This window comes from Heptranchias perlo, chromosome 4 (assembly GCF_035084215.1).
Source record: "Heptranchias perlo isolate sHepPer1 chromosome 4, sHepPer1.hap1, whole genome shotgun sequence".
Taxonomy (NCBI): domain Eukaryota; kingdom Metazoa; phylum Chordata; class Chondrichthyes; order Hexanchiformes; family Hexanchidae; genus Heptranchias; species Heptranchias perlo.
In genome coordinates this window covers 69727961-69750529 of record NC_090328.1, presented here as the reverse complement: position 1 = coordinate 69750529, position 22569 = coordinate 69727961, and the positions used below count along the sequence as shown (strand labels likewise).

At 41.6% G+C, this 22569-nt stretch overlaps 1 protein-coding gene across 1 annotated transcript in view; it reads right to left on the bottom strand.

Moving 5' to 3' along the window:
- The window catches only part of pcsk5b (proprotein convertase subtilisin/kexin type 5b), a 348074-nt gene that overhangs the window by 76674 nt on the left and 248831 nt on the right, over positions 1-22569 (bottom strand). Inside the window, exons 22-24 of the mRNA XM_067983096.1 lie at positions 15663-15799; positions 13989-14189; positions 8964-9032 (exon numbers count right to left, since the gene is read on the bottom strand). Of these exons, the coding sequence (XP_067839197.1) occupies positions 8964-9032; positions 13989-14189; positions 15663-15799 (407 nt within the window). The remainder of the gene's footprint in view (positions 1-8963; positions 9033-13988; positions 14190-15662; positions 15800-22569) is intronic.

Genomic DNA, 22569 nt, shown 5'->3' with positions numbered 1-22569 from the left:
AATTTTCTGGCTTTTAACACTGACATCCAAGAGATGAAGTCTCCATTAGGCATCATTTTACTGTCCATCAAGACAACCAGAAGGAGGACTTATATCACTTGTGATGTTTAACTGCTTCCAGTGAAAGACAACCAATTTTCATCAACTTTACTGGGTTATTTTTAAAATTTAATTCAGGAAAGGTTACATCTTGAGTTACTAAGTCGACCCAAAGGTCTATCTTGCATTTAATGGATACTACTATTAAGCTCTACTTTGTTCAGGTAGCCAAAAAGAACATTACTGGCATACAGATAACCATAAAGGAGGAATAGTTTCAGACACTGTGAAAGAAAAAGGCTGAGAAGTAAATTTATAAAGACAAAATAATCATGTTCACATTCCTCAGTTATAACGCTACCAAATGTATCATCCAATCTGCCGCCATTCCATGGATACTGTCCTTAGATGCTTTGGGCCTACGCCCTCTGGGTTTTGGAGCCCGTGATGGCCCCTCCAAAGACTGCTCCACCTGCACCGTGCAGGGGCAGACTCGGCCACCTGGAGAGGAGGCAGCATTGTGGGCACTGGTTGAGACGGGGGCAACGGGTGAGACGTGGGAATGCTTTGAGTGCTGTCCCCACTTCCATGTCCCCTTTCGCCATCATCCCTCCCTGGGCCAAGGCCATATCACTCCTACCACTCTGCTGGACAATGGTTTGGAGGACATGTGTGAAACCTTGTAAGGCCAGTGCTAGTGTATCTGTTTGCCTGTTTGTTGTACAGCCTGAGTCTGAATGGCCTGAATGGACTCATTTGTGAGCCGTGCTTCAAGCTCAATGGAGGCTAGCATTCTCTTCATCGCAGATATTCCTGCACTTACCTGTGACAGTATCTCAGAGATTCCCTCCTGTCCCTGGGCCACCATTCCACTCATGCAGGAGTTGGACTCCTCTATCCTCTGCGCTATTGTGGAGAGTGCGCGTGGCACCTGTTCCAGTACCTCGCAAATGTGCTGCTGTCCCTCGATCATTCTCCTTTTAAACGATGGCCCCAGGTTTCCGCATCTGCATCCAGCTGAGCAGAGCCTGGAGAGGAGTGCGCCCACCGACGCGGACTCTCCACATCTGCCCCTGCTCACATGTGTGCGGTAACTCATCAGGTGCCAACCCAACTAACTGAGGACTAGGACCCACCGAGGTGTGAGTATCTGCGCTGGTGGATGGCTCGCTAAGATGTGCCAGTGCACCCTCAGAGGCCGGCAGGTCCTCAGAGGAATTGCCTTCTGCCGTCACGCTGAAGGCCCTGTAAGAGAACAGAAGGCATGATCACAGGTGTGTCATGTTGCGATGAGCACATTGAGGTGCTGAAGATAGCAAGGCATGTTAACATCAATTCATATTGTGCTGAATGTTAAAGTTGTGTCACCAGACGTTTGTGGGGTGCCAGTCTTGGCGTCCCCGACGGACAGGCACTTGAGGGTTCTGCTGTGCTCCAGCACCTCCTGCTCCGCATCTGTAAGGACGATGATTTGTTGTGGCCCCCCTCCGGTCCTTGCCCTCTCCCGTGCATTCTGGGCTCTCTTCTCCTAGAAGGGGAGAAAGTACAGATATATGAGTGAGTGATGGTGAAGTGGTCAACTGATGAATGCATTGGTTTGGGTGAGGCTGACCGTGAAAAAGATGCATCAGAGGGTGAGTATGAGACAGAGACATCACATTGTATGAGGATTGGGGTGAGTGTTAGTGGTGGGGTGAGTAATGGGGAGGTGAGGAAGTGCTGAGGAAGTGCAGGTAAGTTGAGGATGAGCCTTAAGTGGGTGTGAAGAGTGATGTGATGGAGTAGTGTTGGCAGTGCAGAATTAGTTGGGGGGTGGGGGCGGTGATGTGGAAGACGGAATGTAGGAGAATGAATAAATGTACTCACTTTGGCAGACCTAGTTAGGTCATTGAAGCGCTTCCTGCACTGGATCCAGGTGCGAGAGATGTTGCTGCTGCTGGTGACCTCCTCTGCCACCTTGAGCCAGGCCCTCTTGTTGGCAGAGGCAGGCCACTTCCTCCCGTCTGCCCGTTAAAACAGATCCCTCCTCCTCCTCACCCTATCCAGTAGCACCTGGAGTGAGGCATCATTGCATCTTGGAGCAGCCTTGCCCCTGTGATGCTCCATCGTGCTGTGTGGTTGTTTGCTCCAGGAAAAGCCTTTGGAGCAATGGCCCTTTAAATAGAGCTCCTCCAGCTGACAGCCTGTGATGCGGATGCGCAGTCCGCCTGCTGCACAGCTTTCAGATGGCAAGCCCGGAAGCCACGTTAAGTGGCACCAATTGAATGGTGATCGCGTGGGAAACGGACATTTTTTATTGGTTGGGTTACCCACGCACCCATTCACCCCCTCCCGCTGCAATCCCACCTCCACTCTAATATCGGGGCCCAGGTAACATTGCAAGTGCAGTGTACAGTGTAGATGTGGGCTGCAGCAAATGATTGGCAATGGTTCTGTGCAAAAAGTAATTTGCTCTCGATGGCATTTTCCAATCAGCTACTGCTGTTATTATCATAAGAACAATTTCAATTAAGAGTGATTAAGAATTTTAAAATCATAAGTATAAAACGAGGAAAAGCCATGTAAACCATCTACCCTGCTCTTTCCACAGGCCATGTATAATTTGTCCCATCATGGGTCCGACCTAACCCACCCAATCTTCTAACGTGGATGACTGACCATGGGTAACCTGCAAATAAAAGTTGTCATCTTGTTGAAAACTTCTGACCTCTTCTAAAACACAGGACTCACTATTGTATCAAGGTGTGTAAAGCTGCATCTATGACGGCATGAAAACAGCTCATTCTTTTATTTCTTATTTTATCAATTTTGTTTCCAGAGGGAAAAAAAACTTGCTGTGGAAAAGGGTGCACAGTTCAATTTGTTTTTGTACTTTATTAGAAATGTTAACTTTTGAGCAATGATTTTTTAAAAAAATATCCCCTTTGCTTCTGGTTATGTAGCTTTTTTTTTACACCAAAGCACAAGCTTGTTAAACAAATTGGGATTGGTTTTGACTTTGTGCAATAGTGTAAAACAGGTGATAGCAAGTCAACAGCCTGTTTTACATCTTCCCTGATTTATATTTCCATTCAAGTCAATAGAAATAAAAATTAAGAGAGATGTAAAACAGGCTGCCAATTTGCCGTCACCCATTTAACACTATCACTTGAAATCAATATCTACCCCCAAAAAATGTTTGGAAAATACATGAATCTTATTTATTTCATTAAAATTAACTTAGTTTAAATTTTATTTTCTCTTAGCATTAAGATATCAGGGCAAAAATATTTCCAAGAAGTCTGATGAAGGGTGAAATATGGTCACTCATCTTTTCTCTTTACAGATGCTGACTGTGTATCTCCTACATGTTCTGTTTTTATTTAAAATTTTCAACATTTGCATTTTTTTCCTTTTCATTTTTCCACTATTATTTCATGGTGATTTGTGATATTTTGCCACTAGATGGCATGCATTGCATTCAGAACCAAGTAAGTCATAACATTCGTGAAATGCTCTATTTTATAAGGGGAGAAGAATAAACCTCGAAGTGTATTTCAAATATAGACTAAAAGAACATTATATGGCTTTGTGGATGTATTATTCTGAAAGGAATTTAAGGATGGCATTTTTTAACCAGTTTTTCAAGTTCAGTAGATTAATATGTGTCGGAGGAGACAAATTGAACTTTAATTTCTGAAGCTAATAAATGGTAAAGGAGTGATTGTACGGTACAAAGGAATGATCATGATATTGTAATTGTCTTTAATAACTTTAATTTCTGAAGCTAATTACTGGTAAGGGAATGATTGTACGGTACAAAGGAAGGATCACGTGTTGTAATTGTGTTTAACAATGGATTAATCTAATAAATAAAATAAAACATCAGTGAAAGGGCAAATCTAATGATATAAGTTTCAAAAACTGAAGAAAAGGTCACTTTGGGAAGCACTGACTCAAATGAGAAGTGATCACTTCTCAGAACGTGATCAATGCTTGGCCAAAGATGGATTTGCTGGTCAAATAGTGCAGGTGAAGTCTTTGCAAGTGACAAAGTGTAACAGGGGCAACCTGTCTTAATAGATGGGATAAGCATAACCAATACAGGAGGCAGACTGATGCTATGCTTAGTTTAGACTAGCTTTATTATGTGACCTGGGAATAGAACAGAAATCTTATTGTGTGTTTGTGTTGCTGGGCAAAGTAAAGTTCATTATGATGTACTTCAGCTTGCTTTCTTCAGCAACCCTTTTGTTGGCTGAAAAAGAAAAAAAAAGACTTGCAATTATATAGCCTTTCATGATCTCAGAACCTCCCAAAGCACTTTACAGCCAAATAAGTACTTTTGAAGTGTGGTCACTGTTGTAATGTAGGCAACATGGCAGCCTATTTCCTCAATGATGGCAGAGTCCAGCCCATGAGTGCAAAAGACAAGGCTGAAGCGTTTGCAACTATCTTCAGCCAGAAGTGCCGAGGGGATGATCCATCTCGGCCTCCTCCCGCTAGCCCCACCATCACAGAAGCCAGTCTTCAGCCAATTCGATTCACTCCATGTGATATCAAGAAATGGCTGAGAGCACTGGATACAACAAAGGCTATGGGCCCCGACAACATCCCGGCTGTAGTGCTGAAGACTTGTGCTCCAGACCTAGCCGTGCCTCTAGCCAAATTGTTCCAGTACAGCTACAACACTGGCATCTTCCCGACAATGTGGAAAATTGCCCAGGTGTGTCCTGTCCACAAAAAGCAGGACAAATCCAATCCGGCCAATTGCCGCCCCATCAGTCTACTCTCAATCATCAGCAAACTGATGGAAGGTATCGTCGATGGTGCTATCAAGCAGCACTTACTCACCAATAACCTGCTGATCGATGCTCAATTTGGGTTCTGCCAGGACCACTCGGCTCCAGACCTCATTACAGCCTTGGTCCAAAGAGCTGAATTCCAGAGGTGAGGTGAGAGTAACTGCCCTTGACATCAAGGCAGCATTTGACCGAGTGTGGCACCAAGGAGCCCTAGTAAAATTGAAGTCAATGGGAATCAGGGGGAAAACTCTCCAGTAGCTGGAGTCATACCTAGCACAAAGGAAGATGGTAGCGGTTGTTGGAGGCCAATCATCTCAGCCCCAGGACATTGCTGCAGGAGTTTCTCGGGGCAGTGTCCTAGGCCCAACCATCTTCAGCTGCTTCATCAATGACTTTCCCTCCATCATAAGGTCAGAAATGGGGATGTTCGTTGATGATTGCACAGTGTTCAGTTGCATTCGCAACCCCTCAAATAATGAAGCAGTCTGTGTCTGCGTGCGGCAAGACCTGGACAACATCCAGGCTTGGGCTGATAAGTGGCAAGTAACATTTGCGCCAGTCAAGTGCCAGGCAATGACCATCTCCAACAAGAGAGAATCTAACCACCTCCTCTTAACATTCAACGGCATTACCATCGCCGAATCCCCCACCATCAACCAAAAACTTAACTGGACCAGCCACATAAATACTGTGGCTACAAGAGCAGGTCAGAGGCTGGGTATTCTGTGGCGAGTGACTCACCTCCTGACTCCCCAAAGCCTTTCCATCATCTACAAGGCATAAGTCAGGAGTGTGATGGAATACTCTCCACTTGCCTGGATGAGTGCAGCTCCAACAACACTCAAGAAGTTTGACGCCATCCAGGGCAAAGCAGCCTGCTTGATTGGTACCCCATCCAACACCCTAAGATCAGCCATGATCTTATTGAATGGCGGAGCAGGCTCGAGGGGCCGATTGGCCTACTCCTGCTCCTATTTCTTATGTTCTTATGTTCTAAACATTCACTCCCTCCACAGTGGCTGCAGTGTGTACCATCTACAGGATGCACTGCAGCAACTCGCCAAGGCTTCTTCGACAGCACCTCCCAAACCCGTGACCTCTACCACCTAGAAGGACAAGGGCAGCAGGCACATGGGAACAACACCACTTGTACGTTCCCCTCAAGTCACACACCATCCCGACTTGGAAATATATCGCTGTTCCTTCATCGTCGCTGGGTCAAAATCCTGGAACTCCCTACCTAACAGCACTGTGGGAGAACCTTCACCACACGGACTGCAGCAGTTCCAGAAGGCGGCTCACCACCACCTTCTCAAGGGCAATAAATGCTGGCCTTGTCAGCGACGCCCACATCCCGTGAACGAATAAAAAAAAAAGCCTATTTGTGTACAGCAAACTCCAACAAACAGCAATGAAATAAATGACCAGCTCATCGTTTTTTTTTGATGTTGGTTGAGGGATAAATATTGGGCAGGACAGCAGGAGAACTCCCCTTCTCTTCTTCGAATAGTTCCATGGGATCGTTTACGTCCAGTTGAGAGGGCAGACGGGGTCTCGGTTTAACATCTCGTTCGAAAGACGGCACCTCCGACAGTGCAGCACTCCCTCAGTACTACCCTGAAGTGTCAGCCTAGATTATGTGCTCAAGTCTGGAGTGAGGCTATATGTTCTACTTTTAACAGTATGTCCTACCTTGGCATTGGATTATGCTTAGCTTAGAGATGATCATACATGAAAATCCAATCTTATTCAAATTTCTTGAACTCTCATGCCAAAAACTGAGGTCCACTGTTACTGAAGACCATGTTTGACATGCCATGATGAGCAAAGTGAGATTTAAGACTTTTAATGACAATAGCCGTGGCTCAGTAGTAACACTCTTGCCTCTGAGCCAGAAGGTTGTGGTTTCAAGTCCCACTGTAGAGACTTGAGCACAAAATCTAGGCTGACACTTCAGTGCAGCTCTGAGCGACTGTTGCAGTTTTGGAGGTGCCGCCTTTTGGATGACATGTTAAACTGATGCCCCGTCTGCCCTCTCAGGTGGACGTAAAAGATCTCATGACACTATTTCAAAGAAGAGCAGGGAGTTCTCCTGACCAATATTTATCCCTCAACCAACATCACTAAAAACAGATCGGTCATTATCACATTGCTGTTTGTGGGAACTTGATGTGCACAAATTGGCTGCCACATTTCCATACATAATAACAGTGACTACATTTCAAAAAATACTTCATCAAGTACTTCTTCAAATACTGTAATGCGCTTTGGGATGTCCTAAGGTCATGAAAGGCGCAATATAAATGCAAATTTTTCTTTCATTAATATTTTGTAATAGGTTAAATTTGAAATAGTTTGAATAGTATCTACTGCACTGATATTCTTTCCATCCCAGATGAACAAATCCAAAGCAGCTTTTGATCATAGACATGATCTGATATCAATATGTATTGCAAAGAGCAATTGAGCAGATGTGATGGATGATTTTGTGATCTGGTACTCCCATGTGCTGGCAGAACTCCCAGGTAGCGTATCTCAGGCAATTGCAGGCAGATAACCTGTGATTTTTGGTCCATTCATTTTAAAGGATGAGAAATCATGGGCTGCATTCCTGAGATGCACTCCTTGCGAAAGCCACTCACCATTGATCTTTTGGTCATTTTGCTACAATCCATTTCGCAGCAAAAAGGAAAATGAAGCAAAAAAATTGCAGCATTCTCTCTGATGGTTGAGTTGTGGGGCTGAGCTGTACAGGCCAGAGAGGTCTTTGTTGAATTAGCTGATCTCAGTTGGGGGTTCAATGACACTAAAATTGCCTCAGTTCCCCTGGTTCTAGGGAAGGGGAGAAAAATCAGCTACGGTTGTTGCTTCTGATCACTATCCAGTGACTCCTACTAAAAAGTGCAAGAGTGGGAAACTACCTCAGCAACAGTCAGTACCTTCAGGAGAAAAATCCAGAAAGAATAAAACAAAACTGCAACACCCCTTTTGAAAAGGATTTCGGAAAGAGTTTAAATAGTTTAAAATCTAATCAGTTCTCCTATTGATGCAAGTGTTAAAAAAAAAACAAGGTAGCTCACTGCGAACCATTTCCGACTGGTTCGTTTTGAATGCTCAAAATTGATAAGAATGTCCGTTTGAACAGGAATCCTGCAGGTTGAACAAAGAGCAGTTGTTGGGATGTGAGAGAACAGCTATGATACATCTATTCTGAAGTACATTTTTAATAGGGGGAATATGTTTTTAACAGGAGGAGTGCACTCACTGCATCAGTTCCTGACTTGGCTAGATAATTTAATGACAGTTAGGAATTGTTGCCAACAAAATAACTAAAGAGTTAACTGTATTACGTTGCACTCCTATGTTACATAATCTTTTTATCCACATATCCAGGCCACACAACTCAGGAGTATGCAGGAATATCGTTCCATAATGTAAAGACTCTACAGTGTACCGCACTGCTAAGGATTTAGTCAAATGATTTTTAATCATTGCATTTTGTGCATTTTTTAAAATAAGGGAGCAATATAGAACTAATTTACTAAAAGAAACTGTTCTCTTATTTACAACAAAGAACAGTGTAGAATAATTTAAGAATTTTAAAAAGGTCTATAATGTGATATTTATGCTGGCAGCTCAATTGTTAGAGAAAGAATGAGGTGTTGATTGACACATTTTGATGAAAAATAACCTGATTTGTATTTGATAAGTAAGAATGATGATGACGATTAATCTGTTGCTTAAGACTGCACTGTATGTGTGATACTTAATTGAAATATTATACATTGGTACAATGGTTTGGCACATTTAGTTTCTATAGCAAAGAATTGATGCAAGTTTTGACTTCTAAAACTTTGTACGCTTAAATGATCAGCACACTTAACAATCTTCTGCTTAAATGGAGTAGACTCCACTCTGAAATGGATAAACTATTTTTCTATGAGCAGCATTTTCAGTAATGACTAAAAGTGAGTCAGACACATGCCGGTGGATGGATCAGTTAAAAGGATATGGGAACAGAGCGTGTACATGGGATTAGAACTACTGCTCGGGTGGAGGATAAACACGAACATGGACTGGTTGGGCCAAATGACCTATTTCCATGTTGTAATTTCTATATAATTCTATGTGATAGCTTACCTAATATACATTTTCCACATCCTCCTGCACACTGCACACAGTCTTCATTGCCAGGATCTGCAATTTCACCTGTGGATTGTAAATACAGGTTTTATGGTTAATATAAGCATGAGTTATAATTCGTAACACAAGTGAGACTTTCCTGATTTTGGGCAGTGAAGGAAACATGTAGGAGGACTGATTGATAGATGTACACTTTCTATGTTACCTTCAGGTTGACAATCTGTACAGTTCTGGCAGATATTAACTCTAGCATTGCCATCAATTGCCAATTCCAAAACTGAACAGAGACAGGAGAGGGCTGAAGCAGAAGGCAGGATGGAATTGAACAGAGGGGGCAGGACAGGGCTGAGGCAGGGGTGGGATTATGGGTTCAATTCTGTTTTTCTTAACTGCTGATTAAAATTTATTGGAAAAACCTCAGTAATTAATGCAACCACATCATAAGTCACAGAAAAAAAATGGAATAAAAACAAAGTATTCATTTTAAAACCCACAATTATCATGTTTGGTTTATGCTTTTTCTAAATTTCCAGAAAACCCATTCAAAAATTGGACAAGTGGAAACCCTCACCATTAAAGTTAAATTAAACACTGACAATACAAACTCAAATTATTATAAACAGGGAGGGCTCTGTATGTTGGAATATTGTGAATTACTAGTACAATTTAGTACTGTTAAGTAAGGCATCTACATAATTACTGATCCAGTGCATCTAACTGTAATATTTTACACATGATTACATTTACATCACCTTGTTGGAATAGAAGCTTTAATGTGAACAATGATCAGCCTATAGAAACATCGGAACATAGGAACAGGAGTAGGCCATTCAGCCCCTCGAGCCTGTTCCGCCATTCAATGGCTGATCTGTATTCTAACTCCATTTACCCACCTTAGCTTCATCCTTTAATACCCTTGGCCAGCAAAAATCTACCAATCTCAGATTTAAAATTATTAATTGAGCTAGCATCTACTGCTTTTTGTAGGAGAGAGTTCCACACTTCTACCCTTTGCATGAAGAAATGTTTCCTGACTTCTCTCCTGAATGATCTGGCTCTGATTTTAAGGTTATGTCCCCATGTCCTAGACTCCCCCATCAGCGGAAAATGTTTCTCTCTATCTAATCGAGTCACATGACACAGAAAATCTCCAAGTTTGTGCCAATGGCAGCGAAATAAATTTTTTACCAGCATGACCAGACATTAGGACCCTAATTTAAACCTGCCCTGTCCCCATTTCAAATTAATTATTTTCACTTGACTGTGTAAGATGCCTGAGTACAGTTCTTACCAGTACCACAACTAGTGGTAATAACAAGGAGGTTGAGGTGATTATCTTGTGATAGATCAAAATGGATTCCAATCACAGAAGCAGCCCTGGGCATGCTATCCTTGATTATTTCATCAGTTCACAGGAAATGTGGAGTTGCTTCTGGAAATTAGCTTTTGTGTTGGGAACAAGAAAAACTATTTGGTGAGAGTCCGAATTTTAAATGTTAGCATATTTAAATGTTTGCAAGGTTGTAGGCCATAAATTCTGAATCGTACACACTCCTGCTAAATGTTACCCTAAGTCCACCAATGCCCAGTGATTTTTACGTTAAAAGGGCGTATTCTGATTAATTTTACAATCAATAGATTTTTAGTTCTAAAAATTTATTTTTAAAAAAAGTAACATTTGGGTTTATCCATGTTCCACAGACCAATCTAACCACACTTCTCCAAAACTTACCTGAACACTCCTCTCTACCCCCTTCACAGAGGCACTTTTCCACTCACAGAGTGCTCTTCCCTTCTCTTCCATTCCTAGACATCCTCTCCTAACTTCCAGCTCCTCTTTGATGCTTTCACTTTGCTCCCAGGGTATACAGTGAGCTACATACTATAAGTGGGAACACTTGATCTGGCAGAAGTATCACAACAAATAAAACTTGCACTTATTTAGCATCTTTAATGTAGTAAAATATCTCAAAGTACAGGGATAGTAGGGGAACAAGTGTGGAATAATAGAGCTTTGGATGAGTTGCAATTCGTGAAGGGCAGAACTTTGTAAACCAACAAGGAGAGTATTGGGGCAACTGAAGGTGACAATGGCATGGGATAAGTGATGCAGTGGCAGTGTGGCTGATGTTGCTGAGGTGGAAATAGGTGGTTTTGGAGCTGGCAATGATATGGGTTTGAAGCTCAGCTCAAGGCCAAATAAGATGGAGGGGAGAGAAGCAACAAAGCAGAGGGCTGTAGAGAAAGTGTTCCAGTGTGTTGGGCCAAAATGACTGAAGGCATTGCAGCTGAAAGTGCTCCTCTATACTCCATTGATTTCAATTTGAGGAAGCTGCCAAACAAAGGGAGGGAGTTGAATGCTTAGGTGTGGAATTATATGTTGCAGCCAAGCAAGATGACTTCAGTCCAGCCAATATAAAGTTGAAGAAAGTACTTGCTCATTCAGGACTTGATTTGGCTAAGCAATTGCACAGTAGTGGTCAAGGAGTCAAGAATGGCAACTTTGACGAGGGCAATCTTGGTGCTGTGAATGGGGTGGAAACTGGATTAATAGGGATTTGAAGCGTGAGTGATGCAAAAGCTGGGAATGGAGCTGGGTGGCGGCAACATGGTTGACGACTTAGGGAGGAAAAGAAGTTTGGAGACAGGGTGGTAGTTGGGTTGGGCAGAGGGATCCAAGATCTTTGAGGAGGGCTTGATGATGGCATCACAAGGTCAGGAATTCCCACCCTCAGCGCATAACACAGAACAAAGTAAATGTGTCGGGTAGGAGCCCAACAAGATCCCTTCAACAAGCAAATCAGCTGTTGCTGCATGAGCTTGCACTGCAGCAATCAATTTGGTGTCCCGAGGGGAAAAAGATGTACACAGTGTCTGTGCCTGCCTGGACCAGAAAACTTGGCTTTTACCTATCCCTATCCTTTGCTTCATTTTAGTTCTATTAGACAGGCTTCTCCAGCCCTGCTATGGAGTTTAGATGAAGGGCCTCACCTGAAAAGTTAACCTTTCCTTCTCTTTCAGATCCGGAATAACTTACTGTACATTTTCCACATTTCCTGTTTATTTTTCCCAGATTAATTTAATTTGAATTACCTTTTCAAGATGATTCCCTTTAAATCATCCTGTGAAAATATTTTAAATATAACAACAATAACTTGCATTTATTTAACGCCATTAATGTGGTAAAATATTCCAAGGCGCTTCACAGGAGCATAATCAGACAAAAAATTGACATCATGCCAAAGAAGGAGATATTAGGACAGGTGACCAAAAGCTTGCTCAAAGAGGTAGACTTTAAGGAGTGTCTTAAAGGAGGTGGAAAGGCGGAGAGGTTTAGGGAGGGAATTCCAGAACTTAAGGCCTAGACAACTGAAGGCACGGCCGCCAATGGTGGAGCAAAGGAAGTCCAGGATGCACGAGGCTAGAATTCGAGGAACGCAGAGTTCTCGGAGAGTGGCAGGACTGGAGAGAGTTGCAGAGATAGGGAGGGGCAGGACCATGGAGGGATTTGAACACGAGGATGAGGATTTTAAAACGGAGGCATTCGGGTACTGAGAGCCAATTTAGGTCAGCGAGCACAGGGGTATGATTAATGGGACTTGGTGCGAGTTAGGTTATGGGCAGCAAGGTTTTGGATGAGCTCAAGTTTATGGAGGATGGAAGATGGGAGGCAGGCCAGGAGAGCATTGGAATAGTTAAGACTGGAGGCAACAAAAGCATGGATGAGGGTTTCAATGGCAGATGGGCTGAGGCAGGGGCGGAGATTGGCCTTTTAAGGATGAAAATCCTGGGATGACTGACTATCCACCTTTTGTATCTGCCCTTAACTGATCATCTTTGTTTATTTTCAGAAAAATGTAATCCTATTTTATTTTACTGAGCCATGTCCCCCTAAATGGTTTATACATTTGCAATATGCGGGGTGTATACAATTTTAAATGAGGCTTTACATGTAAGGTATGCAAACACATACAGAGAGCTACACCTCAGAAAACATATATTCTTCCCTGTAAGACAGCCTTTTAAGTTGTCCATTGTTATTGTCTAGCCCATAAAAAAGGGATTAGAAATCCATTTCAGCTAATAAATACAATTGTTACTTTTAATACACAGCTGAAGGTGCGAGGGAGAGCTCAATTCGTTACATGCATGAGTTCATTTATGTACATCCAATACAGTATGAGCCATAAACCCTTAGTCTACCCTGAAGGCAGTTGGGAGTTAGGTCAGTAGTTCATTTGTAGGATGGTACACATCCAATGCTACTTAAGAGATGTTGGAATCAGATATCAGTGAAAATTGCTTATTAACTGGCATCTTTTAAAAATTGTTTCCCCTCCCACTTTAACTTCTCTCTCCTGCAGTTGCATGGTACAATTCCATTAGCACTAGCAGCTCTCCAATATCTCACCCAAGTGACATTTAAGTGCTAATAGACTATTCAACACTGCCAAATCCAATTCTCTCCTCATCAGATGTCCACACATATACGCATTCCAGTGGAATAATGAAAGGTAATAGTAGTGATGAAGAGAAGGAACCCTGGTTACTTTTCTTTTTTATGTTCATCAAATCCCTCCCTCCTCCCCTCCCTGGCTCCACTGGGGGGGTCACTGAGATCAATAAAGATGTTTTTGGTCACGACGTTACAGGGTAGATGTCATGACCACCATCAGTTTTGACAGAAGAGAGATTCCCTTATGAAAGAATCTTACATGATTAAAAATTCCCAGTCAGATCATTCTTTGATACTGGATGTATTTTCCTGTGTCTATTTTTCTTTTTAAAAAGTTTAAGAGTTCCACAAGGCCAACATGATGTAGATGCATGTTTATTACCTGAAAAGCTCTGAAGTAGTTGATATATTCTGGTTCTATTCTATTTACATATTGTATATATAATGTCACAAATTTCCATAAAGTAATCTGTCTCAGTAGTTGTAGTTGATATAGTTGTTAAATTTATCACTTAGGGCTCAGTTCTAAACCCATGCAGTGCATGAAGAATCAGTTTCTTTCTTACCTTCTCCACATTTTAACTGTCGGCATCCTTCAGAGGTAGGATAGTAGCCTGAGGAACACCTTACACAGTGTGTGCCACTAGTACATACTTCGCAGTTAATGGAACACCGCTTGCAGGTTTTATCAGCTGCAGGATAGTGAGATATGGGGCAATCTTCTCTGCATTCTCCTTTGAAAAAGTAACGGTTGTTCCTAAATTTATCTAAGAAGACAAGAAAAATGTGAAAGATAAATTCATTTTTCCTGAGTCAAAATTTGCATAAATACAAATACTAGCTTTAAATTATATATCAAAATTTGACCGGAAGTTCCATGTTAGTATTATGAGCCTCTAAATGACTCATTAGTTGCCAAACACAGAGAATTTATGAACGTGCGGAAACATTGAAGTTTCTTCTCATCAACTCTACAGTGTTCACTACTGAAGTTTAAACCAATCACAGCAAAGCATTGATTATCAAGTTTTAATCCTTTAAAACAGAAATATGTCTTTAGATCCTTAAAAGAAACAAACTTTTTGTCAATATAGATGTGCGTCATGGGATCTTTAGAGCTAGGATGGAACAATCTGCCAGAAACGTGTGTATTGCCATTGCAGTGCTAAATTTGATTGTGTAACTGGCAGCAATACTCAGCTCTGGCACCCTCTCCTCCAAACCACATACAAGAAAACGACCTGGGAAAAGATTAGCAGGCAAGTCAACACAAGGGAAGTAATTTTACAAGTCCACATTCCCACTGAGGCTACCCGCTGGGAGCGTAGTCTTGTAAAATAACCTCCATGTCCATCAGCGGCAGAAGGCCAAGAAGAGATTCCATGATCTCAAGAAGAAAATTAAGCAAAATCTAGTTTTTAAATCAACAGGCACACAAAATGACAGTGGACCACAGGAGATCAAAGTGTTGACAATATCTGAAGAGGTTGTGGTGCGGATCACAGAATGGGTGTAAGGATTTTACACAAAAAATTTATTTTACCATTGTCTCGGCTTAATAGCAAAATCAATCAGGGGGATTCAGAGCATCGTTTGTTTGTTGCCATTTTGTTTTATTTTTGCTTATCTAGAGAACAGGAATTGGCCCACAGATAGCTATATCTACAAGGTTGATGTCTGCGCTCAGATCCCATGGTCGCTAGGCTGGAAGGGATGGGCAGTAATTCCCTGGTGTGTATACCAGTTTCAAGAACCCCTGCACAGGTGAGAAATGCTGGTGCACAGCTCGGCAGTGGTTATATTTGGCTGGAGTGTTCTGGAACAGCATTACAGTTTTTAAGCAAAAGCAACTTTGTTGAATACAAAACCATTTTTTGCTAAGAACCAGTGCCATTCTGGAGCCTGCTTTAATCACCGCAACTCATTATTAATGGTATTTCCTAAAAAAAACACTTCCAAAGCTTGGACTTTTCATTTATGTAAATATAATACTGTGATTAATGAGAAGTGAGCTGCATAGTTTGGATCCAGGTGAACAACAGCAATAGAAAGAGCATCATGGATCACTTGTGAGGTTAAGATCCAATTTAGAATTAGTGCCTGATCTAAAGTAGAATATGTGTACTCAATAAAGCAGTTGCTTATCGAATCTTTGTCATTGATGGCATACGTGTGTGAAGAAACGGGCACATTGTGATTTCTTTTTACAATTACTATTATCTTTTTACAATTACTATTACCTTTATCACACGATGTGCAGTCATGAGGTTCACCTCCTGTACATCCCTTGCAGGTGTGGTGACACTGGTGACACTGGCCATTCATGTGAAACTTACCAGTGGGGCAGTTCATGACACAATGCCCATCATCAAAGAACCTGAGGATGAGAAGAAAGGCGAGTCACCTGTCATCAAATCACAAAGGATGGGCAGTGAAACTATTTACATTTCTGGACTTAGAAGCTCCTATAATGTTTATTGAGTAATTTTCCCCAAGTACAGAGGGGAGAATAATTTACAGGAGAAAAATAAAGGATGTATCTAGATTTCTCTATCTCCTGGTGATAGACCAGCACATTAGAGCCCTGATTTTAACTCAGTGTGGGAATTGGGGGTGCAGGGGCTCAAGGGGGACTCATTGACATGCTCCGATACTAACTCATGCCAAAAGCCAGTGGGAATGACATCAGCTTGGCAAAGTTTCTGGATGGAAAAAAAAGTTGCTTGCAAAAAACGGCGAATGGCAACAAAAATATGGAGCAGAAAATGGAAACTTTGAGTAACTGATGGAGCAGTGCAGAGCTTGAAATTCATTTGGTGGGTGCCAAAGTGGAGGTATGGTTGCATGAAGTGGGTTCAGGGAGGATTGTCCAATTTTGCACTTCAGAGCACTCTCCCCAGAGAAGAGCAGTGCAGCTTGCCAAAGAGGGTCAGTGCTGACTACGGCCCCTGCAGGATCGGGACTGGAAGCAAATGTCAAACCTTAAGAAAGCTGCCAAGTTAGGGATACCCAAAATCCTATATACCAGTATGTAATCCACTAAGTGTTATGCCCACATTGCTGCTGGTCCATGTAAAGCGCATAGACAATCATGAAGCACTTTCATTGCTCACCCATACTTCAGCAGGGGACATGTCAACTTAACACTGAAACCCTTGGCATCTTAAAAGGGCTTTACACAACAAGTAATTGTAACATAACTGAGGTAAATAAAGTGTGGTCAGTTTCTAACAAACAGAATGGGCTGTAGGTTGGGCACGTGTCTGTCACTATATGTGTTCCTTAAATTTACAACATCTCAAGACTACTTCTCTACTTGCAGTAGCTGTGCAGGAGCCATATATGAATTATTTTAGAACATCTTGCCTATAAGAGCATCAGAAGATTAGTAGAAGCTAAAGCTGCATGCCTCACCCAAGCCCAGTGCTAGTACCATCCTGCTCTTGTTATGTCTTATCCCCCTTCTCACTTACTGACACAGAAACATTACACACTGCATACTGCAATGCAAGCTCTGTTTGAAGATGTGCCTTGGAGCAGCATGCTAACATTTACTCCTCTTCTGCCTGGAACAATCTTTCAGCTCTGTCAGTGACCCAGACCAATCCAGCACCTGACAGCTTCCTGTATCCCTCTCACCAGTGTTTGCCAGCACCAGAACAGCTACTAATACCCTGGAGGTTTATGAGATAGCTTAGGGTGAGTCACAATGCACAAGAAAAGAGAAGTAAGTGCTGATGCCACAAAAGGAGCTGCTGCCCAAATGCCCACAGTGGCGACATCAATAAAAAAGAAAATAAAGACTGACATTTATATAGCGCCTTCCACAATTTCAGGACGTCCCAAAGTGCTTTACAACCAATGAAGTACTTTTGAAGTGTAGTCACTGTTGTAATTTAGGAAACGTGGCAGCCAATTTGCACACAGCAAGGTCCCACAAACAGCAATGAAATAAATGCCCAGATCAGCTGTTTTAGGTGTTGCTTGAGGGGTAAATGTTGGCCAGGACACTGGGAGAACTCCCCTGCTCTTCTTTGAAATAGCGACATGGGATCTTTTTACATTCACCTGGGAAGGCAGACGGGCCTTGGTTTAACGTCTCATCCAAAAGATGGCACTTCCAATAGTGCAGCACTCCCTCAGTACTGAACTGTGGTGTCAGTGTATATTTATGTGCTCAAGTGTCTGGAGAGGGACTTGAACCCATGACCTTCTGGCTCAGAGGCAAGAGTGCTGCCACTGAGCCACGACTGACACCTATGGCCTCAAGTACTTTGTAAAATGCAGCAGTGTAGTGAAATTGTGCAGTTTTGCTATAGGCGTGGCTATTCATTGGGAAAAGCGACAAGTATTGGTTATGCTAAGAACATAAGAACTAGGATCAGCAGTAGGCCATATGGCCCCTTGAGCCTGCTCCGCCAATCGATCAGATCATGGCTGATCTTCGACCTCAACTCTACTTTCCTGCCAGATCCGCATATCCCTTGGTACCCCTAGAGTCCAAAAATTTATCTATCTCAGCCTTGAATATACTCAACGACTCAGCATCCACAGCTCTCTGGAATAGAGAATTCCAAAGATTCACAATCCTCTGAGTGAAGAAATTCCTCCTCATCTCAGTCTTAAATGGCTGTCCCCTTATCCTGCGACTATGACCCCTAGTTCTAGAATCTCCAGCCAGGAGAAACCACCTCTCAGTATCTACCCTGTCAAGCCCCCTCTGAATTTTATATGTTTCAATGAGATTACCTCTCATTCTTCTAAACTCCAGAGAGTATAGGCCCATTCTACTCAATCTCTCCCCATAGGACAACTCTCTTATCCCAGGAATTAATCTAGTGAACCTTCATTGCACCGCCTCTAAGGCAAATATATCCTTCTTTAGGTAAGGAGAACAAAACTGTACACAGTACTCTAGGTGAGGTCTCACCAAAGCCCTGTCAATTGTAGTAAGACTTCCTTACTCTTGTACTCTAACCCCCTTGCAATAAAGGCCAACATGCCATTTGCTTTCCTAATTGCTTGCTGTACCTGCATGCTAACTTTTTGTGTTTCTTGTGCGAGGACACCCAAGTCTCTCTGCACACCAACATTTAATAGTTTCTCACTACTTAAAAAATATCCTGTTTCTCTATTCTTCCTACCAAAGTAAAGAACCTCATATTTCCTCACATTATACTGCATCTGCCTCCTTCTTGCCCACTCACTTAACCTGTCTATATCCCTTTGCAGACTCTTTGTGTCCTCCTCACAGCTTACTTTCCCACCTAGCTTTGTATCGTCAGCAAATTTGGATACATTACACTCGGTCCCTTTATCTAAGTCATTAATATAGATTGTAAATAGCTGAGGCCCAAGCACTGATTCTTGTGGCACCCCACTAGTTACAGTCTGCCAACCTGAAAATGACCTGTTTATCCCTACTCTCTGTTTTCTGTCCATTAACCAATCCTCTATCCATGCTAATATGTTATCTCCAACCCCATGAACCCTTATCTTGCGTAACAACGTTTTATGTGGCACCTTATCGAATGCCTTTTGAAAATCCAAATATACTACATCCACTGGTTCCCCTTTATCTACCCTGCTAGTTACATCCTCAAAAAACTCTAATAAATTTGACAAACACGATTTCCCTTTCATAAAACCATGTTGACTCTGCCTAATCATATTATGATTTTCTAAGTGCCGTGTTACCACTTCCTTAATAATAGATTCCAGCATTTTTTCGACGACTGATGTCAGGCTAACTGGCCTGTAGTTTTGTGTTTTCTCTCTCTCTCCTTTCTTGAATAGCAGCGTTACATTTGCTACCTTCCAATCTGCTGGGACCATTCTAGAATCTAGGGAATTTTGGAAGATCATAACCAATGCATCCACTACCTATGCAGCCACCTCTTTTAGAACCATCAGATGTAGGCCATCGGGTCCAAGGGATTTATCGGCTTTTAGTCCCATCAGTTTCTCAAGTACTTTTTCTCTACTGATATTAATTACTTTAAGTTCCTCACTCTCATTAGCACCTTTGTTCACCACTATTTCTGGTATACTTTTTGTTTCTTCTACTGTGAAGACAGATACAAAATATTTGCTTAACGCATCTGCCATTTCCTGCTTGCCTATTATAATTTCTCCTGTCTCAGCCTCTAAGGGACCAAAGTTTACTTTTGCTACTCTCTTCCTTTTTGCATATTTGTAGAAGCTCTTACATCTGTTTTTATATTTCTTCCTAGTTTACTTTCATATTGTATTTTCTCCCTTTTTATCAATTTTTTGGTAGTCCTCTGCTGGTTTCTAAAACTCTTCCAACCCTCAGGCTTGCTATTCTTCTTAGCAATATTACAGGCCTCTTCTTTTAATCTAATACTATCCTTAACTTCTTTAGTTAGCCAAGGATGGATCACTTTTCCTGTGGAGTTTTCAATTTTTCCAATGGAAGGTGTATTTGTTGAGAATACTGAAATACTTCTTTGAATGTTTGCCGTTGCTTATCAACCGTCATACCCTTTAATCTAATTTCCTAATCTACCTTAGCCAACTCGCCCCTCATACCTATGTAATTAGCTTTATTTAAGTTTAAGACTCTAGTTTCTGACTTAAGTATGTCACTCTCAAACTCAATGTGAAATTCTATCATATTATGATCACTATTCCCCAGAGGATCCTTTACTATGAGATTACTAATTAACCTGTCTCATTACACAATACAAGATCTAAAAAATAGCCTCTTCCCCGGTTGGTTCCATGACGTATTGTTCTAGGAAACTGTCTCAAATGCATTCAATGAACTCGTCCTCCAGACTACCTTTGCCAATTTGATTTGCCCAGTCGATATGATGATTAAAGTCCCCCACGATTATTGCATTACGTTTGTTACAAGCTCCTATTATTTCATGATTAATATTCTGTCCAACAGTATAGCTACTATTAGGGGCCTATAAACTATTCCCACTAGTTTCCTGCCCCTTGTTATTTCTTATTTCCACCCATACTGATTCTACTTCCTGATCTTCCGAGCCAAGATCCTTTCTCACCACTGTCCTTATGTCATCCTTTATTATTAGGGCTATACTCCCTCCTTTTCCATTCTGCCTGTCTTTTCTAAACGTCATGTACCCTGGAATATTTAGTTCCCAACCTTGGTCACTTTGCAACCATGTCTCTGTAATGGCTATTAGGTCAAACCTACTTATCTCTATTTGTGCAATTAATTTGTCTATCTTGTTACGAATGCTCCGTACATTCAGATAAAGAGCCTTTAGTTTTGACTTTTTACCTGCTTTAACCTTACTTGCTGATGAATTATTATTGGTAAACACACTCTGCTTATCTTTACCCAAATCACCACACTGCTCTGTTGCCTTGACTTTTCTCATTAGATTTCTAAATTTCTCTTCACCTGACCTCTCCCCCACCTTTTTTAGTCTAAATGTTACAAGTTTAGGAATTTACTTTGGATATTCTCTCAAGTATAGCAGTACACATTCCCAAAAGTCATCTGAGCTTCCTATGTTTAGGAATGTACCTGCACTCCCCAATGTGCCTGCACTACCCAATATCTAACTATGCAATCGGAACTGGACATTCAGGTATTTTGTAAATGTGCTTCTTCAATCTCTCTGAAGGCAGACCGAGGAAACACTTGTTGAGACAAGGCCATGAAGCTGCTTTATTTCACAGCACATGAACATACAGAGCAACACTTATGATCAGATTCACTTATTTCAATCAGTACAACTTTGCTTCATGTAATAATACAAAATAATGAAAATGCTATGTTTCCCCATATCTTGCTTGACTTCAACAAAATCATTTCTAATTACCCCCTGTATTCTAACCTTCTTGCACCTTTTGGTGTGCCAGTGTGTCTCATATCTTTCTATTACAAAAACATGACTAATTGTATATGGCACTGTTTGTTTTATCTCCCTCTGTTCGTAACCAGAAAGTGATCACTATGAGTGTGAGGTTTTACCAATTGCCAAGACAAGGTATTGAATTGCTATTGTTTACAATCTTTAGGGAAAACAACTATATGAGCATATTACCCATCTTTTGTCTCGGTGCTTTTTTGATAAACTTGTACAAATACAGAGAAACAGCATTTAAAGGTAACTCATCTTTCCAAAACCTCTCTGTGGAGAAATGATCAAAAATCCCAAAAAGTGACACAGACCAGTTGACAAGTTGGCTACTACTCCAAATTATTTCTGTGCTAGCCTGGGGAAGGAGCCAAAGGTAGAAGAATTGAGGGTGGTGGTGACCTCGACTGCCACTGATAGTGCCATTCTAAGTTGTGGGTTGGATGTTTGTGTCTTTGCAGCAGATTACACAACTGTACAACTGCCTCCCTCCTGACTGAGAGCCTGCAGAGGCACTTGTCCTCAGTCATTACTAGGTAAGTGTTCCTGGGCCTTCAGACATGGTTGGTGATGTAATGATGGGTGAGATAGTCCAGCTCTGATGCCAGTCGATCTCCCTGGCATGCCTTTCTATGCCCTATACTATTTCAAACATTAAATACTGCAATTGGGTGCTTCAAAACCAACTTAATCATTTGTTTTTGATTGACCTACGAGTGGGCACAGTAGTTAGATGCCTTCTTGCCACCTGAATTGGAGTTAAAGTTTGTATTCTAAGAGCCATTTTTCAAATCATCTCTTCTTTAAGATTTTCTTGTTCAGTTTAACTGTTATAATTTTTTTAATTTACAGTTAGCTTTCTGTTGGGTTAGGAGACAATATTCATCTGCTTTTGTATTTAGGCAAACATTTCCTACATGTCATGACCGTGAAGAGACAAAATAAGCACAAAAAAGAGCAAAAATGAAAAACCCAAGAAGAAAATCATCCTCCCCTTTAAGAGTTCCTTTGCTTGAGGAGTGCACTCTGGAATCCTAATGTAAAGGATGGGAAATTATGTGAAGAATACTCTACATGCAAAATTAAATTACATTGAATATGTTAATGAAGCTTTAGGCCAGCCTAAAAGATTGGCTGTAAAATAGCATGCTGCAAGAATCCAGTGGAGAAATGGTGCAATTGGAACTTGTACCATCTCCCAGTTTTGGCACAACCAAATTGCCCCAGCAGCAACAATCCTGATGATCAAAAAATCTACCCTATAGTTCCTTTAATCAAATGTATA